Source organism: Zingiber officinale, chromosome 6B (assembly GCF_018446385.1).
Source record: "Zingiber officinale cultivar Zhangliang chromosome 6B, Zo_v1.1, whole genome shotgun sequence".
In the NCBI taxonomy this organism is placed as follows: Eukaryota; Viridiplantae; Streptophyta; class Magnoliopsida; order Zingiberales; family Zingiberaceae; genus Zingiber; species Zingiber officinale.
Window position 1 is genome coordinate 98,542,258 of NC_055996.1, and position 21,900 is coordinate 98,564,157.

At 33.8% G+C, this 21,900-nt stretch overlaps 1 protein-coding gene across 7 annotated transcripts; it reads left to right on the forward strand.

Moving 5' to 3' along the window:
* Positions 1 to 5,199: 5,199 nt before the first annotated feature.
* Positions 5,200 to 21,474, forward strand: LOC121988396 (histone-lysine N-methyltransferase ATXR7-like). 7 transcript variants are annotated; one of them, XM_042541784.1, is made up of 21 exons: positions 5,200 to 5,467; positions 6,426 to 6,643; positions 6,727 to 7,225; positions 7,355 to 7,477; positions 8,097 to 8,432; positions 8,557 to 8,808; positions 8,909 to 9,178; positions 9,316 to 9,400; positions 9,504 to 9,889; positions 9,994 to 10,675; positions 10,775 to 11,178; positions 11,255 to 11,377; positions 11,450 to 11,530; positions 12,709 to 12,762; positions 12,837 to 12,988; positions 14,893 to 14,933; positions 15,033 to 15,085; positions 15,187 to 15,230; positions 17,123 to 17,293; positions 18,427 to 18,515; positions 19,374 to 21,474. In XM_042541784.1, the coding sequence occupies exons 1-16, from the start codon at positions 5,402 to 5,404 to the stop codon at positions 14,912 to 14,914; spliced, it is 3,753 nt and encodes a 1,250-aa protein (XP_042397718.1). In that variant the 5' UTR covers positions 5,200 to 5,401; the 3' UTR covers positions 14,915 to 14,933; positions 15,033 to 15,085; positions 15,187 to 15,230; positions 17,123 to 17,293; positions 18,427 to 18,515; positions 19,374 to 21,474. The 7 variants fall into 7 exon arrangements, with proteins under 7 accessions (XP_042397718.1, XP_042397717.1, XP_042397721.1 ...); XM_042541783.1 differs by lacking the exon at positions 15,187 to 15,230; XM_042541787.1 differs by lacking the exon at positions 18,427 to 18,515 and having other exon boundaries at positions 12,916 to 12,988.
* Positions 21,475 to 21,900: the final 426 nt, after the last annotated feature.

Below are 21,900 nucleotides of genomic sequence, written 5' to 3' on the forward strand. Positions count from 1 at the left end.
ACATTTGGCATTGCAAAATTAGTACAAAGATACAAGTCCTGGCACACCTTGCCAAATGCAACTTCATCAGTTAGCAAAGTCAGCTCTAAATAAACATGAGAGTATTAGTCAGACCATGATATCTACTCCTAAATTCGAAAGCTTATCGACACAGATTTAAGTCGAATTGCTAGAGCAACTTGTGTGACCAAACCATACTACTGAACAAATTCTGAAATAGGCCAGTACTAGTAGCACCAATCTGAGGAGAGGAAGGAGGACCTGTTGGGTTGGGCCGTCTCGGTCCAATCACACATTGCAGACTCAGCCTAGTCCCCGGATCGGACTTGAGTGGAGTCGAGGTTAAGGGAAATGCAGGAGCTATCCAATCCAAAATTCAAAGGGTTGGCTTGCTGGAAAAGTATGATTATGGAAGAATAACAGATTATTTGAGTCAGACTTTTTTTTTTTTTAAGTAATCTAGTTATGTAATTATTTGAACGGACTAATTCTAAGATAAGTGATCCGATCAATGAGAAGAGCAAATAAGTTTTGACGGATGATCGAACATCATAAATTGTTCAAATTATTAGTTATTATTCGGAATATCGTTCTGTTTCTTCTATATAAAAATTTATACAAGCATAGAATTTAACCTAGCTATTCATGTGCTCTACTGAAGTTAAACTTGGATTGCAAATGATGCTTAATATTATTAATCCAAGTTGCTCTTCAGAAGTTAAACTTGGATTGCAAACGATACTTAACATTTTAACTCCAAGTTTAACCGATGTGATCTTCCTAAGTTAAACCATATTACAGAAGTTGATTAAATATCTATTTCAAAAATTGACTTCCAGATTAAACATGGCGAGACACTAGACCTTCATGGTTATGGAATCATCCACCACTTTCTAGATAAAGTCTTTCAAAGAAATTGGATATTTAACTTCTTACAGTAACTATAGGTTTAACTACAGAGACCACAATAGAAACGCAAAATCGAAATAGCCTCTTGTGTTGGTGTTTCAGAATCCATTCAAAGAAAACTAACTAATTAATTCGAAACGGAAACCATTAATTAGTTATACATTTCTTTGTAGCTAAAGACCTCTTGATCTTCTGTTGTATTCCTCTCCTCCTCTTGGACGTTGTGTGGACAACGATCTACCAAGATGGAATCCACCCGAACCACTTCTTCTCCTCCAAGACTCTCGAGCCACCAAGGGATGCCAAAATAGGAAACTCCTTCTCTTCTTCTTCCCCTCCAAGCAACTGACCACCTAGGTACTTCTTGTCTTCTCCTTCTTCTTCTTCAAGCTCCGACCTTAGAAGGAAGAAAAGGAGGAAGAAAGGAATATAGATGCCGCCAACCTTAAGGGAAGAGAGAAGGAGAGGGCCGGCCACAAGCAAGGAGAAGAGGAGAATAATAATATGTATTACACCATAAGGCATCACCTCCTCTTCTTTTATAATCCTTGCTCATGGTAAAAAAGGAAAGTTTTAAACATAATTAAAACTTCTTTATTTGTGGCCTCCCTTTAAAAAAAAAATTTTTAACAACAATTAAAATCTCTCTTTTCTAAATTTATTATTGTATATGTTAATAAAGAAAATTTTTAAAATTAATCTTTCTCGTTTAAATCATGTAAACATCTAAAAAAAATGAAAGATTAAAATTAAAACTTCTATTTTAAATCATGGTTACTAAAAAGGAAAGTTTTATCAAAAATTAAAATATCTCTTTTAAGTAAAGATAGATTAAAATCTCTCTTTTAAATTCCCTTAGTAGATGGCTATAAAAGGAAAAGTTGTAAACAAAATTAAAATATTTCTTTTAATCATTATAGATAACTACAAAAAGGAAATATTTTAACAAAAATAAAATCTCTCTTTTAACCATTGTAGATAACTACAAATAAGGAAATATTTTAACAAAATTTTGTTTTTAATCAAAAACTTCCTTTTCCTTTTACTTTGATCAGCCTAATGCTTGGTCGACCCCTACTTGGGCTCTATGAAGGACTTGGCCGACCACATCTTGGACACCAAGATGTGCTTGACCGGCCACAACATGGACTAGAAGATGGGTTTAGGGTGGATACAAGGCTTTATAGAGGCTACAACAGGGACCGAGAGGAGAAATTAGTTTTGGTCTCCCGATGAGCTTGAGATTCCTGTGTTCACCCCGAATACCCAACTTAAGATCATCAATAATAACTCATACCACTAAAGAGTTATTATTGAACCACCGCACCAATTCCAAATTACATTATGGGCTCCTTCTTATCATGAGTGCGTTAGTCTCCTTGTGTTTAAGATATTGAATGTCCACTAATTAAATGAGTTACTGACAACTCACTTAATTAATATTTAGCTCCAAGAGCAGTACCACTCAACCTTATTGTCATGTCGGACTAAGTCCACCTGCAGGGTTTACATGACAATCCTTATGAGCTCCTCAAGGGGACATCATCAACCTAGATCACTAGGACACAGTTTCATTTTATAATCAACAAACACACCATATAAATAATATCATTTCCCAACTTATCGAGTCTATTGATTTAACGAACTAAATATCACCCATTGATAAATTAAAGAAATAAATACTAAGTATATATGCTTGTTATTATATCGGGATTAAGAGTACATACATCCATAATAATAGAAGTTTTGTTCTTTTATGCAGTCAGTATAAAAAGAAACAACCTCAAATGGTCCTGCTCAATACACACATAGTGCACTGGTGTAACTTTATAGTCAAGATAAACTAATACCAAATTACACTATAATCATTCCAATGGTTTGCCCCAATTCATCTTGGTTGTGAACTACTATTTATAATTTATAAGGAACTGATAACATGATCTTCTGTGTGGCACCACACACCATGTTATCTACAATATAAATTAAATGGACAACTGCATTTAACATAAATATAGACATTTGACCAATGTGATTCTTATGTTCATACAAAAAGCTAGACTTTTAGTATACATCCAACACAAATATCACTAGAAGATTCAAACCATCGTTGCATTTGAGTCGGGCTTTTGCACAATACAACCCGTGATGATCTTATGTTGCAATTAGGGCTGTAAATGAACCAAGCGTTCGTGAACAAGCTTGGTGTTCGCCTTGGTAAGAGCTTGTTTATGTTCGTTCAATATACATAAGGTTAATTAAACAAACAAGCTTAAACATCTCGTTAAGCTAAATAAACAGCTTGAACACATATGTGTTCAGCTCGTTAACGTTCGTGAACAACGTTCGTGAACAATATTCGTGAACAATATTCGTGAACAACGTTCGTGAATAATGTTCACGAACCATATTCATTAATAAAACTCTTTTTAATATGCTAAATAAATAATTAAATTAAATTAAATAAATAAATAAAGTTAAATTATCAAGCTCAATAACCAATCAAACAACTAAAAGTTTTAAACAATCAAATAAGCTTGAATTGAGAGCTTGATAATATCTAAATGAATCAAGCTTGAACCAAGTTCAAGTCAAGCTCGAACCAAGCTCAAGTCAAGTTTGAATTGAGAGCTTGATAACATCTAAACGAATCAAGCTCAAGCCAGACTTAAATTGAGAGCTTGATAACATCTAAACGAACCAAGCTTAAGCCAAGTTTCAAACAAGCTCAAGCTCATAAAAAATAAACCAAGTCAAGCTTGAATACTAATTTTAAAAGTTTGGTTCATTTTAAGCTCGGCTCGGCTCGGCTTGGTTACTTTATCAAACAAGCTTGAACATCCCAAATCTCGACTCAGCTCGGCTTATTTACCGTCCTAGTTGCAATGGGTACCTAAGCTAACCCAGGGTTGAGATCTAAAGACTTAATTTGCTAAATAAAATAATAAACAACTTAATAAATATGTATAAAAATAAAAAACAAAATTTAAAAATTAAAGTGGTAAAATACATACGCAACAAATAAAAATATCAGAGTTTGAATCCAAATAAAGACAAATAGTTTAGAGGTCGACTGCTCAGCGTGTTTAAGTTATATTTCAGATTTATCCGATAAATAAATTAAGAAAAAACTGTCTACCTTCAGTATTAATCGGACAAAATCTACGCATTAAAAAAAATTGACATAGTTAACAACTACGCCATGCTAAAATAAATTATTGTTATTTAATTCAAGAATATTTATATATTAAAAAAATCAGAATTGTTTGATAAAAACGTTTCGACATAATTAAAATCACTAAAAACCTGTTGCAGTATAGCAACGGTATAATAATCATAAATTGTATAATAAAAAGATGATTATATTTTTTTCGATATCAAAAAAATTTTTGGGTCATAACCGACCCTCAGAAAACTAAACGGGAGAGAAATCCCCCTTTAACGACCATTATCTAGCTATAGTCTCATAGCAACCATTATCTAATTACTGCAATAGCATATACAATATTAAATAGTTGATATTAGGAGTGTTATTAATTTGAGTTAGAATCGAATTTTTGAATGTTTGAGTTTGACTCATTTATAGTCGAGTCGAGCTCGAATTTATTTGAGTTTTTATCGAATTTAAATGAGCTTAATAAATATAAATTATAAATTTAAATATTTATTAAAAACTAAATTATATATCTATAGAAAATTATATAATATTCTTATTAAAATTTATTCTAATAAATAAATTTAATATATTTATCTATATTTCATAAGTAAAATGTAAAATTTATAAATTGAATATTAAAAGTCAAAATTATTATTTTTTAATTTAAAAATTAATTTATGAATTTAACGAACATGTTCATGAATTAACGAGTCGAATATTGTGAAATTTGAGTTTGGTTTATTTATTTTAACGAGTCTCATTAAACGAGCTCAAAAGAACTTTTATTGAATCGAGTTTCAAATAACTTATGAGCGGCTTGATTCATTTATATCTCTAGTTGATATATTATTATAATAATTATTTACAACATATATTTAATAATTACTCTAATAAATTATAATAATTTTGATAAAAATTTAAATTTTTTTAATTAAATTGACTATAATTTTTTTATATATAATATTTGTGTCGACTGAATTAAATTAATGTATTTTAGCACTTTATATAACAAGTCTGTATAACGCCCTTCTAATTTTTAAAACGACTTTAATAATTATATATTAATTGATTACTTGGATTTTTCGATCCGAGTTGAATAAATTGAAAAGTTTGGCTGGGTTAATTGTTCTGCACGCCCACCCATATTATCGACACCGTTCATTTTCACCCTTTTTCATCGCCGCCGCCTTCGCCCCCTCTTTCGTCTCCTTTCCTCTTCTTTCTCCCCTCAATCCCGATGGTGGTTCCTCTTCTGTGATAGGTCGATATCGATCAATCCCATCACCTTATTGAGATTTGTCGGGGCTTGCTTTGTTTCGATTTTGGTTGCCGGAGAAGATGCCGCAGTTCGAAACCTTTCCAGCTCGAGGGATCCGGCGGATTCGCTTCTCACCGACAGATCCGGTGAATATCTCTCTCATTCTTCCTTGTTAACTTTTTGTTTACCCCAATTTCCTAGACCGCCATGCTTGATCTCGTACTCCGTGTTCTTAGATGCATTTGTTCCTTCTCTGTTTCACCAAGGGATTGCCTGGGTTTACAATCGGATAGTAAGAAGCTTCGTGTGGCCTTATTTCTCATTTCTCACGAAGACGATTTGTATTTTGAGGGAATCCGAAGTTGAGATGCTATTTGAGAAATAATTTTAGGCCATGACTCTGTGATAGATCTCATTCGTTCTCAAATCACACAATAAAATTGCGTTATATTTCATGTTTTTAGTAGACATCTACGCTTGACGCAAAGTGCTACCACAGTACTAACTTTCATCACTGTGTGCAAATTACTAGTTTTGGACGCTGTTTTAGCGGGGACTGTGCATATTTAGTCAACCATCCCCGTCTGAAGCTTTTATTTAGTTGCTTCACAACTTCGAAGAATATGTATATGAGTAATGTAGAGGAGATGCTTGATTTCGGTGATGGAATCACCAATTTACCATGGCAATTAAACAAGTGTGATCTTGTAGCTCATACTTGGAGCTCATAGTATTGTTGTTGATTGTCACAATGGAGATTTTGTTTGGACTAATTAAAGGCACATGATGAGGATGACTATTGACTGGCAATCACCATCCAAAATTTGGAATGCATATTTACATAGTATTCAAAGTCAGTGATGGATATGTAGTCAAATTTGTTGTCTACAGTTTGTAAGCCACTATTAGGTTAGTTTATATTATGGTTAGGACATTGTAACTTCTGTCTGCTATGAGCATAATGTTTACATCTTGCCTCAACCAGTAGGAGCTAAATTACTGTGTGTGGTTCATATGTTCAACCTCTTGCTGTCGTAACCATCTCATATTATGGACCTGATGTTCAATATCGAATTTATTGAATTGATTTTTATGGTTTCATAGGGAACAAGTGAGGAACTCTTTCAGGGGAGAATATGCTTACATGATTGCGGTAGCAACAGTGAGCAACGTTTGGCAGAATCCTATTGTTCTCATCATGTTCCATCAAATAAAGAAATGAGATTATCTGGATTCGACTTACCTCACGACCTATCTAGGAACTGTATAGCTGAAATTGGTGGTTACTTTTGTCACCATGCTGACGACTGTTCATCTTCTCAGTAAACCTCTGCTTTATGCTAGTTATTTTGTAGCATTCAGAGGGTGGACCTTATATTTCTTTACTTGTGCATTTGATATTTAGGTATTCAGAAGCATTTAATTGTTCCTCCTTCTGCTCTGATCCTGTGGACACATATGCAGCAGTAGGAGGAATTTCTCCATCTTCAAATTATGGTAGTAACATCTCTCTGTCTCAAGGCACCTGTGTACCACTCAAAGATGGCAGTGCTAGTGCTGAATATGGTCAATTTTTTGTTAGTGGATGGATGTATATCAATGAAGATGGCCATATGTGTGGACCATACAGTCAAGAGCAGCTTAGTGAAGGCCTGTCTTCAGGGTTCTTGCCAGAAGAACTTCCAATTTATCCTGTTGCACATGGAAGTTTCATGAATCCTGTGCCTTTGAAATATTTAAGACGGTTGTCAAATTCTGTATGTGATGCTTCAAGTTTTTCTGGCATGACTAGCGAAATGCATGAGTTGGTAGGCCGGGGTTCAACGGTTTCATATGAAGTTCAAAATGCAGAACAGGGCAAGCTCAACTCAGCAATGAATCATACTTCATTGGTGCTTTTGCAGGTGACTTCTCTTGTTTGAACAAGATCTGTAATGTTTTCTGTATTGTATCACTCTATTTTTTAAATACTTTATGCTTGGTTAAATTGTCAATCATTTGAGAATTATACATTATTGTTAATTGGTTTACAGCCATTCACAAGTGAAGACAGCTGCTGGATGTTTGAGGACAAGGGTGGTAACAAACACGGAGCTCATTCATTTGCTGAATTATATTATTGGTATCACAACAGTTACCTTGATGGTTCTTTAATGGTAAGAAAATGCAATTGTCCTGGTTCAATGTCATGTTCAGTTGATTAACATTATTGTATATTTTTATGAGTGTTATTGTTGTTTTTTTGTGAACTACATGGTTCTTGTGAATATCTATCTGAACTATTCCTGCAGTTCTTTGCATGAGCAGACCCTGCTCAAATTGGCCCTTAGTTTAAAGTATTTTGCTCTAGAGCATCAATAAAATATAAAAATGCCTAATGCTATCATATCAAAGAACATTAAAAATCTTGTTGATTTCCTGAGATTTCTATTGACTAGTTGTTAATGCAATATATGCAACAGAATGCTTTAGGACAGAGTTAATGGTTGGTTTGGTATTTTTTAGTTGGCTTTGTCAAGTACAAGACAAAGTCTCCTTGGCTGTGTATTGAATCTGCTCATATTTGTGTGAACATTTTTAATATTGGTAGTTTATTCTAGAGCAATCTAAGGGATGGCTATACTTATTTGTTGGGTGTTAGATACACTTTTACTAATCCAATCCTCTCGCTCTTTGGGTATGATAATCTCTGATAGGTCTTTCTTTTTGAGCTTGCTATTTTTTTTTCATTGTTTTCCATTTCATATGCAAACATTTAAAATTTTACTTCCTCAGATACATCATGTTGATAATTTGGTTGGGCCATTTACATTGGCATCTCTAATTGAGGATTGGAGCACAATTAGCAGCCAGCATATTTCTGAAACTAATATTAAGGCCAAGGTTACTAACAAGCATTCCAACAGTCGTTCCAATTTCATTTCTAATGTATCAGATGAAGTTTCAATGCAACTGCATCCTGTCATAATGAAAGCTGCACGCCGTGTTCTGGTAGATGAAATCTTGAGCAGCATCATACCTGATTTTTTTTTATCGAAAAAGGCCGAGAGACAAGACAGATCAAAACCAACATATCAGGATAATAGAAAACATGATTCAAGCAAAGGAAAGGTAACAGAGAATATTTCTGTTCTTTCATTTTGATCTCATTATTTTTTTTTTCTTTTCATGATGCCACGGAATCTCTCACTTTCTTTGTAGGAAATGGTTGCTGATATATTTCTAAATTTTGCAGAAGGTAGCTTCATCACAGGACAGTTTTGCTTCTGGCTCCTGTGTTACCTTTCCAGAGTTATTATTAGCAGTTCGGAAATTCATTTACTATGATTGCATGAAAGCTTCATGGGATGCTTTCTTTTCTGATCTGGCGGTGGAATTTTGTAGTTCATGGCTTAAAAGAAAGCACTGGTTAGATTTACCTGTTGTTGTTGAATCTGGGAGGCAAGGTTTGCCTAAGATGGGTGAGATGAAAAAAGATGATGATAAAGTATACTCATCCTTCTCCAGAGAATCCCTTTGGCTAAAGCCAGCATATATTCTCTAATGATACTGATTTTTTTCATGCATGTTTTTTGTTCCGATGTTAGGTTGTACTTCTGTCTCTGATACACAATGGGGATTCTGCACCAGGATTTGTATCAAGCAAGGAGGATTTTTATGCTTCTTCTTTGCCATTGATTCCAGGAGCTTGTAAATTACTGAAAGAGAGGGAGATGAATTCATCAAGAATCCAAGGAATTCTAGAAAATGATTTGTATGTGTCAGCCAAGATATCTTTGTTTAGATTCTTTCAGGATGCCATAATAGAGGAACTAACAAATTTATTTTGCTTGGCATCAAACTATAATTTGAATGATGTAAGTTAAATAGGCTTTTCTTTTGATTTTGCTTTTAATGGCTCTCGCCTTATGTTTGTTGTCCCTCAGTTGTATGCTTCCGCTTTTGCATGCTACATTGTCTGCTTGTAGCTTATCATTTATTATTCTGATTGCAGGACAAGCTTGATGTAACTGAAAACAAGCAATATGCCTTGTGTAGCTTGCAAGACATGACTGCTGATATTGGGATCAATGCTTCTGGTAATTATGGTTCTCTCTTATGAAAAAAAAGCACAACCACTGTTTATGATTTTGCATATGTAAACATTTTGTATTTTTCTGAGATTCTGTAATTGAAAATCAGATTATCTGGGAACAGAGCCAGCAAGTCCCTCTACAGCATCTTCAAATGCTTTTGAACAATTGGGATCTGACTTATCAGATGATAATGGTGTTGATATTACTGATGAACCACCTCCTCCTGGGATGGATAATTGTTCGATTATGATCCTTCCAAACAATAAATTTCGGCCTCAAAAGTTGATTGAGCACATTCCACATTTGGATAAGTATGCAACTTTGGCAATCTTTAGACAAAAGTTGCATGATCATGTACTTAAAAAGTTGAAGTACACTTACTTTGGTTATATGCTCAATCAATATTTTGAGTCTTGTCATTCTTTGCGAGAATTTCAACTGGATGCTACAAAAGTTGACAGTAAGACAAGACACCCAAAAAAATTGCTTGAGGTATATTTTAGGTTTATCTTTTATTGCTTTATCTACTGATGTATGTTGGCCAGCTTTTTATTGGCTTTCTATTAATTCTTATATCTTTCAATGACTAATTCTAGGATGAATCGTATGATTGCTTGCAAGATGCTACCTCTAGTTTATCATTGGCTTCCAAGAATCATAAGGGAAATTTTGGATATTCTACTAAGTCAAAGTTGACTGCTTCATCTTTGAAGACTGGAAAGCATACTTATGTCCAGAAAAAAAGGTTTGCTAAGAAAATATTTGAACCCTTAGTTCTATCGGAGGATCATCAACAATCAAAGCAGGATGTGAGCACCTTGCATTCTCAGAATATGATCGAATCACTTCCAGAGTTAGTAGTAAACATGAGTCTAAGAAGTGTGAGTTCCCAAGAACTTGGTAGCTACAAGACTGGGAAGCTGCTAGAGAATTCATGCTGTCAAGCTAGTAACCATAAGGAATCACTTGATTCTTCTATTTTCCCAAGAAAAAGGCGGAGATTGAGGAAGGCTTATCTGAATGTCAAAGAAATGCCCACATTCTCCAATTCAAATGCTACGCTTTCTTTTGGTGATGATTCATGCAGTGTCATTAGTGAGATGCCTGCTGTTGTTCACAAGTGCCAGTTTAGTAATGAAAAAAATGAGTCTGATCCTTGGATATCACAGCAGGGTTCCAGCTCCAACACAGTTGATAAATTTTCTGAAAATAAAAAACATAAACTTAGTGTTCAGGGTGAATCAAAAAATTTGGCAAATTGTAGTAACACAATGAAGTGTAAGGATGTAGCTCCTTTTTCTTTTGATCTCTGGTATAAACATTTATTATTAGAAATAATATGTAATTAAACTTTCTATTTCTTCTTTCTATTGGCAGCAAAACAAACTTCTTTTCTGAAGAAGATGGAGGAAGAGTTTAAGCATCTTTCACCAATTCCTGAGGATTCTAAATTGCCATCTACAATTTCATCTAGAAAACGAAAGCATAAGCACTCTGCCAAAAGAAAGGTTAAATCTACAATTCCATGTCCTAAGTCAGATGGTTGTGCACGATCTTCCATTAATGGTTGGGAGTGGCATAGATGGTCTAGAGCTGCACTGCCATCGGAGAAGGCTTACATAAGAGGAATCCGTACTCAGCACTTTTCAATAGGTTTCCGTGGAAATTATTTGCGAAATTCAAATTCTAAAGGTCCTTCTGCAAGAACAAACCGTGTTAAGCTGCGTAACCTTCTTGCTGCTGCAGATGGGGCTGAATTATTGAAAGCGACACAGATAAAGGTTTCTAACAAAAAGTCGTCCTCATGAAAAGCCACTAAACTTTTTTTCTGGGGCTCATCTTTCTATTTTTTTCTAGGCGAGGAAGAAACGGTTATGTTTCCAGAGAAGCAACATACATGACTGGGGTCTGGTTGCTCTAGAACCAATTGATGCAGAAGATTTTGTGATTGAATATGTGGGGGAATTGATTCGCCGACGGGTAAATATATTACTTCTGCAACTCTTCAATGAGATAGCTTTTAAAGAAAACTAAGGGGCACAGTACTTACAGACATCTGATATACGTGAGCGCCTGTATGAAAGGATGGGAATTGGCAGTAGTTACCTCTTTCGGTTAGATGACGATTATGTGGTGAGTAATTTATGTTATACTAGTGCTTTTGCTGAAACTCTCTTATCTATACCCTCAAATGTATCAAGTTCCGATCTTTTCTTATGTCATATTGCAGAGTTGGTCACCTCATCTTTCTTATCACAAAATATTCTTATTTGTAGTAATGTCCGTAAACAATGCTGCTGTATAAGGTTGCATTATTTGTTTTGCAAATTGCAACTTCTGCAGCCATTTTATTTTCAGTTTGAATATTATGGAGCTTTAATAAGTTCATCTAGGCATAATCTTCCAAGTTTTCTTGACCTTCAAAAGGCTTATAGTAGTTGTAATATAAAGGAGACTATTAGAATAAACATGATTATAGGTCAACTTTTCAGAAAATGAATAAATTTATTTTGCAACACTAATTCTTGTCAGCAATACATAACTCAGCATTTCCTAGATTAAAGTCTGTAGTTAGGTGTAATACTTTCAGAATATTCTTATAAGGCTTAATAAAAATCTTAGCTTGTCTAGTGAGTTTCCAGAGACAAATTAGCTTACACTGAATATAGGACATTGAGGTAGGTAGTGAAACTGTGCCTATATTCTTATGGATGCATAACCCACATATTCACTGGAAACCTTGAGGTTGAATTGTTTATGCTGTTATTTTGATATGGACCAAACCATGAACTGTTTTAAGCATCAGTATATCATTAAAAACTTCTGCGACAATATTCACATAAATGCATACTGGAAATATTGGGATTTAGTTGTTTGAGTTATTATTTTGTTACTATGGACCAAAAAGGTTGAACCATTTAAGTGTGTGATTGTATCATTAAAACTTTGGAGTGTCATTATCATATTGCTTTGAACTTTGATTTTTCTGTGAAAACCTATGGTTGTTTCGTGTGTGATTCTATTTAAACTGCACTCTCTCTCTTTTTAGTTTTTTGAGACTTTCTGTCAATCTTGTTTAGTCCCAATTGGAATTTAGGTTTTTCTTGCTAATATTTGTGAGGGTATAGAGCGATTGATTAGTTAATACTCAAGGCACAAAAAGAAAATGCAGGAAGCTATTGCTGCTATTCAAGGATACCTCATCTTATATCCATCCTGCTCTGAATCTTTAATAGCCACATTTTTTAATCATCTTGATTTTTTAACTGCTTCATTGTCATGTGGATTTCACTTTTATTTTATTCATGAAGGTAGATGCAACCAAACGTGGTGGCTTGGCAAGGTTTATAAATCATTCTTGTGAGGTAGTGACTTTAACTAATTCTTGGTTAATTATTATTATTTTTTTTCATAATTTTGAATGATTTTTGCCCCTCAGCCAAACTGTTACACAAAAGTAATTACTGTCGAGGGTCAAAAAAAGATTTTCATCTATGCGAAGAGACATATATCTGCAGGTGAGGAAATCACTTACAACTACAAATTTCCCCTGGAAGAAGTAAAGATCCCTTGCAACTGTGGTTCTCATAGGTATACTAAATTAGCCTTTTCCCATATATTGGTCATTTTCAATTTTCATGCTCTTAGAATTATTATTTGTTGATTGTTACTAGTCTTTTAGTATGCTTTGGTGATTATTAAAATACATGATTGGTCATTTGATTTGGTATTTACTCTGTGTTTTCTAACTTTGCATGCTGTGGGAAGACAAGCAATGATGGGTGCTTGAAACTTAAAATTTACATGGTTGTCAGTTGAAGCTGGAAATCAATTTTTTTGCTGAAATTTCTTTTATTTTATGTTCTTCAAATTTGATGATTTTTCTTTGCCATCTTACCCTTACATGATTTTCCTGTTTGTATTGATATCCGGATCAACTTGGCGGCAAGCCCTTGCTTAGGGTTGTTTCTGGCAGCACCTGAATATTTTCACATAACACCAGTCTATTGTTTCCATAGATAAGTAGGGCAGTTGTTTTGAACTCTTAAAATTTGATATAATGTTAACAGTTTAGATAGAATGATTTATAAACTTGAAACTAAATAATTTAAATAAAATTAAGACTGAATATACGAAAATGGTACAATAACTAAAGAAAAACTAGTGGGATAAGACTTGATTGTTATTTTTGTAATAACTAAAGAAAAGGTTTAGTTGGTAGATAAGACATGTCACTGAGCTTGTCACTGACAGTTTAGATATTTTAGGTATATTACTCGATAACCAAGATTTGATTTATCAAGACATTATTCATGATGTTAAGGCTAGGCCATTAAAATGGAGAACAATCACTAGTTGTTGGGTGCCCATCTGTTTAAATGGAAACTTTTCTAAGAAAATAATAGATCATTTATGCTTTCCTGGTGAAAGTGTTAGACAATCAAGGGAAAGTGGACGTAGAGAAAGAAATTCATTTCTACTCATGTTCGCCCATTCCTGGTGGCATTCCTAGTCTCCTAGATGTGAATCCTTCTATGCAAGTCTTTTGCCTGCATATAGCTATATCCATAATCACACTTTCTTTTTTTATGGATTGGAAAATTTTTCTTGTGCTTGCTCATCCATTTTGTTTTCTTTGGTCATCAAATTTCCTCTTTTATAGGTTGATAATAGCTTCTAAAGTTAGAATAATTGCATTAATATTTTAGAGGGGGAGGTATGAACGATAGTAGAGGATGGTTAAAAAAGATTTTATTTAATGCAATGAAAAATTATTTAATTGATTTGAATAGAATTAGTGAGATAGCCTTGTCAAAAATTTTGCGATGTCAGCCTGAAGCTTAGATAAAGAAGATTGAGGATTGCGTGAGACCTAGGTAGCCAATGTTAAAATTTGTCTACACATATGGACATGAATTTTAACCTTACCTTTTGTAAGTCTAGGTCATATGGACCAAGAATATTCATACACTTGACTCCACATAGTTTGGATAAACATGGCTTGTAGGCACAGATAATGATATATCCTTGATTAAAGCTTAATGGAGTGATAAAATTACCCCCAACTGGTTGGGATAAACACGAATTGATGATAATGCTGTTTATATTAGGGAACTCTCATAATGAATTTTATTGATTTTGGGTTCTTAAATATGCAAAGATGTGAATTGGAATTAGCTAAGGTCATTGCAAGTCCTTATTACTCTTATGGCTGATTAGCAAAAAGGTGGCTAGCTCTATGTCTATACCAATTCAAAATAAGATTATCTACTCCTTAACATGTTTAGCTACCAGGTTAAGCTTGTTCTCTACTTGGACCGAAATCCGTTTAGTCATAGTGCCCCTACAAACTACTCTCTATTGTGCATGTATGCTTTCATCAAGTATAGTTTATGCACTGCATGAATTTTAGATGTGAACATGCACTCACAAATTCAGAATCAAAAGCATGACATTTATCCTTAAATATTATGATATATTTTCCTCTTTTGCAGGTGCCGGGGATCAATGAACTGAAATTATATTAATTTGCATGGTGATTATATGTTTTTGGATCTCATTGCTTTCTGTATCTACTGAAATTAAATATTTATTTTACTAAAGTTTTGTCTTTTTTTTTTAATTATTTTGAAAGGGTTAAGCCCATTCCTATGAGGAAATTGGAGTGTTGCTCAGCCAACCTCAAAGGTATTATCATATTTTCTTAGTACCTTTCTTCATCTGTCATTTTAAAATGGTGGACTCATGTCAGTACAATTTGATACCATAGCTGGTGTTGTATCATTTAGGCTTGGTTACTCCTTTTTTCTGATACCAGCCAAACTAAAACCTGGTTAGTTATCACAACCTAACCCAAAATTTTTTCCAAATTTTTATTCTTGTATGCAAGGTCCTATATCTTACCTGATTATGATAAATATCACATCCATACTCAAGGTTTAAAATCTCAAGCCATGTTGAAATTTTGATCTTTAACTAGAACAATACTGTTTCGGTATCTTGTGGATGTTTCGATGCATGATGCCGATGATAGATTGGAGGTTGAAGGATGAAAGAGATGATAGTATTGTTTTGGTGTCATGCCGACGTTTCAATGCATGGTCACTGACGGAATGAAGATTGAAAGAGGAAGGAGATGAAATATAAGGAGATATTATCTGTGTCAAGTAGTATTAGTTTGGTAATTTACTAGTATGATACATATAGACTGTTTCACTTCACGCGGTATGAGTTTTCAAACCATGTCTATACTCATGGGTGTCCATTAGTACTCAACTTAAATGTATCTGTGTACTTGCAAATTTAATCAAACTCTAGCTCGAACTGAATCTGTATTGCCTTTATCAATTAACTAACCTATTATTAGGTACTTGAACTTGACTTTAGCAGGTTGGTGGGGTGGGGGAGCAAGTACTTAATAAAACATTACCCTTTTACATCCTTGTGTAAATTTGATTCTTATATTGTTGTTGATGAAGGGGAGTCTTGCCGCAACGGTAAAGTTGTTGCCATGTGACCAAAAGGTCACGGGTTCGAATCCTGGAAATAACCTCTTGCAAAAAGCAGGGTAAGACTGCATACAATGGATCCTTCCCTAGGACCCCGCATGGCGGGAGCTTCGTGCACCGGCTGCCCTTTTTTTTTATATTGTTGCTGATGAGTTTGAACTATCTATCAGACAAGTAACAGTCACTTTGATGAGGTATACAATCAGATCTGCATTTGCACTAACATCCGATGATAACAGATAATTTAGCATATCTAGCCTTGCATTTTTTACTTGTTATTTGAAGGGCCATTGCATTTTACTTGGACCAGTGCTATTTTGCAGAACAGATCCGCATCTTTACAGTTCCATATTCAATTAACGATAGCATCTTTATCGTGTACATCATTGGGTAAATGAAACATCTTATAAATTATGGTTTACCCTATTATTCTTTATGGATTTGAATGTTTGGTTGTAAGGAAAAACATCAGAAATATATATATAGTAGAGATGAGAATGTTGAAACAGACATGTACTTTACTAGAAAAGATAATAAAAAATGAAACTGATGTTCAAGAGCAATTAAGTGTAACCAAAATCTATTATAAAGTGGAATAAACAGGTAGGAATGATGTGGAAATATTCAAATACTATCAACATATTCTATGGTTGGTGAAGGTGTGAGGGGTAGAAAAAGAGCAAAGAAAATAATAATTAGGTGCAATAAAAAAATATCCCCTTGTTCCAAGACTTATGTTAGGTTCAGAGAAAAGACTTTCGAGTCCTCAAAATAAGCATTGCCCAAAGAAATGATTTAAGCAAGGTTTGAAAAGTGCATGTAGTATATTTGCACCCTATCCACAACACAATGAAAGAACCGCTGAGTTGTTAAGTATGCCTTGAACTATGCTTGTTCTTGTTATAAGTTGCTCTCTCTTACCTGTCAGATACCTGTTACCTGTTGGGTACCTCTTACCTGTGGTCATGGTACCCTTGGTAATGAGATAAGGCCAAAGTTTTAGCTGATAACTTGATAAACACTAGTTAATCTGCTTCTTAGGTGAAATCTCCTCGAGTGTCAACTTTCCATAGTCTCTCGCTTTTCAAAAATGTAATTTTGCTTAAGAGATACTGCATTATGGCAATTCTTTACAATTGCCATCTGTGTAGTATTTATATGCAAGGAAATCATGTTGGTATATTATTATGAATGCACTATCTACTTCAAAATGCAGGTTCTGGTGAAGGAGCTGCTGTTATTGATGTCAATTTTGTCATAGCTATGATTGTTGATGTGATGATGTGTCATGACTGCTCTTGAAGTTCCGCAAGTGTGATGGATTTTAGGTTGAATTGGGAAACCAGATAGCTCCATCAAAGACCATTTATGCTCTGTGCAGCATTTTGTATGTATCTGATTAACTCATGCTTTATTTGTAACATATTTCTTGTCGTGTCAACTTCAGCAGTTTTCCATCATCTTAGTTTAGCTCTTTTGAGTATAATATTATTGTATAGAATGATTTGAAATTTTATTTTATCCACAGAGGCACTCTTCTTTGTTAACAAATATAAAGCATTAATTTTTCACTAAAGATTGTTTAGCTATCTTTTTTTTCTTACTCATGTATGATTGTCTATTTATTCTTTTCTTTCTTGATAATAGAGATCTTCCCGACTACGTCATGTAGAATGAATGCAACCATGTTACATCTTCCAAGATTATTTTCATATAGTTATTGATGCATATCTTCTAACTGTTTCAAACTATCTATATTCTGATGGGAATGAGCCAATACATAACCTATCCAGATGAGTATAGCATTTTCAAAAAACTTGTGCTTTAGGATATCATAAAAGTTGTAAATAAAATTAGATATGATCAGTTGTTATATTTAAACCAAGCCTCAAAAGGTCACACCATTCTCTAGTAATTCAGCCTTTTGTCATCAACAAATTGTAGTTCGGGAACATTCCTTGAGACTTGCAATCTCATTCGTGGTCTAAACATTCCAGTTACACTGACAGGTTAGTTATTCTGCATACTAGTAGTCGGGTATTGACAAAAAGTATCAAAAAAAAAGAAGAATTAAAGTGAAGCCAAATTGATGTTCGAGACTATCTTTCTTCTAGAGGAATGATAAATTGAAAAGATTGTGATATACAACTATACAAGATTGACAGAATAATGAGGAGGGATGTGAAAGAATTAATTTTTACCCAGTCTTGATTGATGAGCTACCAAAGATGAATGTTCTAATCAATCTTTCAAATTTCCAACTTTTCCCTTTCATCTCATCTAAAGAACCAATAAATGGTTTGTCCATTGTTGACTTACATCCATCCATCAACTATATAATAGCCCATGCTTGCTCTTTTGGTAAAAGCTGTGAACTTGACGAACCAAAGACTTATCTGTGATATTATTTTCATCCTTGTGTGTATATTTCATATCACAAAGCATACTCAAGTTTTAAATAGAATCAGTCTTCTGTGAGATCTTGAACAGACCTGAGTACCTTAGTTTCTCTGGTTTCAGGTCACATGCATCTGTAGCTGAAAAGCCTGAAAACTATTCAACTATACTTGGTTTTCTATCTGCTTGCTGAAAAACTATCTCCAATCAAGGTTAATGAATGGTTTTCCTTTCTCAGAAGAGGAGTTGGAATTTGTAAATTTTGCTGGTGCTATTTCTTGATTGATTCATTAACCCACCCAATATAAGACATTGTCAAGAACTAAGAGACGCATTCCCCACAAGTCAGATTTCTCATATCCTTCCATAAGCATTTCTTAATTTTATGAAATTCAGTAGTAGTTTTTATCACTGATGTCTGCTAAGTTAGCAGATCCATTCCATTTCCACTGCTCAAAATTTTGCAGCATTTCTCACATCTCGCTATAATTCACAAAGATCCCTTGATGATCGTCTATTGTCCTTCTTATTTGTGTTGATGAAATCCAATCATTAATTCATCGTTGCTGTGCAAATGGATGCTATTGGGCAATGGTGTGACTAATTGTCAAACCATTTCATTCAGCAAACATGAACGAAAAATAATTTGGAAATATACTGTGTTTGAAATGCTAACATAAAAGAGGGATAATGGTTGCTTAATCAACCACAAAAAGAATACTTCAATATTCTAGCAAGTCAACTACAGTTCTAATTATTCTCCACTCTTAATATTGTTAAGATAATTACGTTGGGTCTATGCTTGACTTTGCTTTCTTCACGCCGTGATATGTTTTATGAGAGATTAATACTTTTTATCTTCAAAGCATGATACAAATGCGTACGTGAAACCTTAGTTCTTTCCCGAATCCTCTGGGAAAATGTTGCATCAATGTGTTAATGGAAACAATTCCACTTTTAAAATTGCAATTTGATTGTCTGTTGTTTTGTCGAGAGCTTCCACTTTCATGTAACACGTTGACTAGATGTATTTATCAGATGTATTTATCGTATGTTTCTTTTTCATGCAGATGGTCGGTGGTGGCCGTGCCCGTTTTAGCCCATTCACAAGCTACTATTAATACTCTGCGGTACGTTTTTCCTTTTCTTATGACACGGTTTCTTTCATCTCTAATCTTGCTTCGTTTAACTGGACAAAATTTCTTTGGAGCTTGGGAGAAAGTATGATATGGGCCTTTCGTACATAACCATCAATTCCTGTTTAATGGATTTCATCCATTAAAACCCCCAGAACTATGGTATGATGGTAAGAGGTAAGACTGTTTCCTAGACAACAAAGATTCAAATCTCACCTATGACACATTCCGTCTGGGAGTTTGAAAAACTTATGACACTGGGCCATCCACTAGGACCTATCTACACTTCTCGATTTACCTTTGTGACAGATGATAAACTTTTGTGGGGCCCGGATTGGTCACCTCCGGAATTAGTCGGTAAGAGCTAGATACCTGGATTACCAAAAAATAAATATCCAGGAATGAGTGATTATGAATGAAGGCCCAATATCCTTAACCCGGCTCTATAAGTTTTTGTCCACTTCAACGCTCATGAGCATAGTTATACAAATTGACCCAATTCAATTTAAATTCGGGCTAATAACAAAGATTCGTGCCTAGTTATAAAAATTGAACCAATTCAATTTAAATTCGGGCTAATACCAAAGATTTGTGCCTATAAATCATTTAAAAAATTTATTGACTCGGTTTAGTTTGGATTTTAGAGAATTGGTGGGAGATATATATATAAAAGAATCCATATATAGCCGATCTCACTCAGTGGGATAAAAGTTAGATTGTTATTGTTGTTGGTGATGGTGGTGGAATTAGGTTTTTATACTAGATCCATTGAAATTATTGGGAAATGAAATTCTTCGTGTAAAATTTTTAACAAGAACTAAATAAGAAATATATAGTGAGAAGAACTATGCAATATGCAATTGAATATAACTATAAACAATAACTATATTAGAATTATTAATTGTGAATTAATAAAAAAATATAAATAATAAATTTCTATTGCAAGCCCTTTCTATCAACTGAAAAGAAATTGTTGAGTAATTGCTTTTTCTAAATATCAAGTATCTCAAGTATGTAAATAAAGTGCTATAGAATGTACATTATTTACTATCTTACATAGATCCTAATAAATTTGAGGGGCAATGTTAATTAAAGAGATAAAGTGAGGAAAGAATGAAAGCAACGATATCATTAAAATATCATTGAAGAGGGGACGCTAGAGAATGCTAAAAGGGGCAAACACCAAGCAATGTTCCCTTGATATTGTAGAAGACAATAGAGGTCTTGGAAGGGACATATGTCATGGGTGGAATGATAAGTCGTTGACATGGAAGGAAAATAAGGAGATAGATGATGAAAACAAATTGATCAATCTCATGAATTTGTAAAATTGTGGAAGACACAGTAGGAACTCAGATTGATGAAGAGGAATTGACAAAGCTATGAATGACTACATCACTCTAAATTAACTAGATTGTTAATTAATCAAATATTATATATTTGCTAATATAACATACAATTATATAAAATATATGACACACATTATATAATATTGTTTCATTTCATTTTTTTGGGTTTTATTAAAAAAAACTTGAAAATCCGCCTTCAATCCTATAATATTGAATCCCAAAAGCTACCTATTTTTTTTTAAAAAAAAAAATTGACTTTCCGTTCCATTTTGATATATTGTTTTCTTCGTCTATCTCTATTATTAGTCGTTGTCATGTTAAAATTATTGAAAAGCAGTTTTACCCATCCATTCTATCCGTATTTAAATGACCCGTAAGAACCGACAGAGGGAGTCCAATTTTCATAACTATGCTCATGAGCCAATTATTACATTTGAGATAAGTTATGGTACGGCCAATCCTTTTTTTAAGCAGCAACTAAAGTTAAGTCAATGAAGTTAAAATGTTAGGAATAAAATGTGAATGAGAAACTAGTCAATATAGTTAAAATTTATTTGTCATAATTATTGTAATTTAATGTTGTATAGAGTTGATTTGAGAGAACTGTAATATTCCTCATCAAATTGTTGTGGCCAAGATGCCTGTTGATGTTGATGTTTGAACCATAAGCTTCTCTTTTACTTTAAGTTTGTTGTCTGTTATTGTTATTGTTTAGGGTTGCAAATGAATCACATATTTAGAGCAAATTTCATCCTTTGAGTAATGGGCGCATTTATATTTGTTTTGGAAAGAAATAAACAAATTTGAATTTCTAACACAGTTGCTACGCGCATTCTGTACAACAATCATGAATATTAAAGAAATGGTCACCATACATCACTTTTTTTTAGATAATTACAAGTGTGCTAAGATTAGCTAAGAATTGACAAAATCAACTTATATTGTCGAAACTCAAATGCGTCCATAAATAAAATTTTTGATATATAATTATTTATTTAAGAACAATAAAATCATAATCTCACATGGGTTTTCGACCCTAGTCTAATGGTAGTAGTTGCTTGGTGCCAAATGTTGAGATGCTCTAGCATTTGTTCCGTGCACAAACAAGAGAA

Coding starts and splice junctions, on each gene's coding strand:
- LOC121988396 (XM_042541784.1), top strand. CDS start 5,402: ATGCCGCAGTTCGAAACCTTTCCAGCTCGAGGGATCCGGCGGATTCGC. Junction 5,468..6,425: donor GCTTCTCACCGACAGATCCG/GTGAATATCTCT, acceptor ATGGTTTCATAG/GGAACAAGTGAGGAACTCTT. Junction 6,644..6,726: donor GACGACTGTTCATCTTCTCA/GTAAACCTCTGC, acceptor TTTGATATTTAG/GTATTCAGAAGCATTTAATT.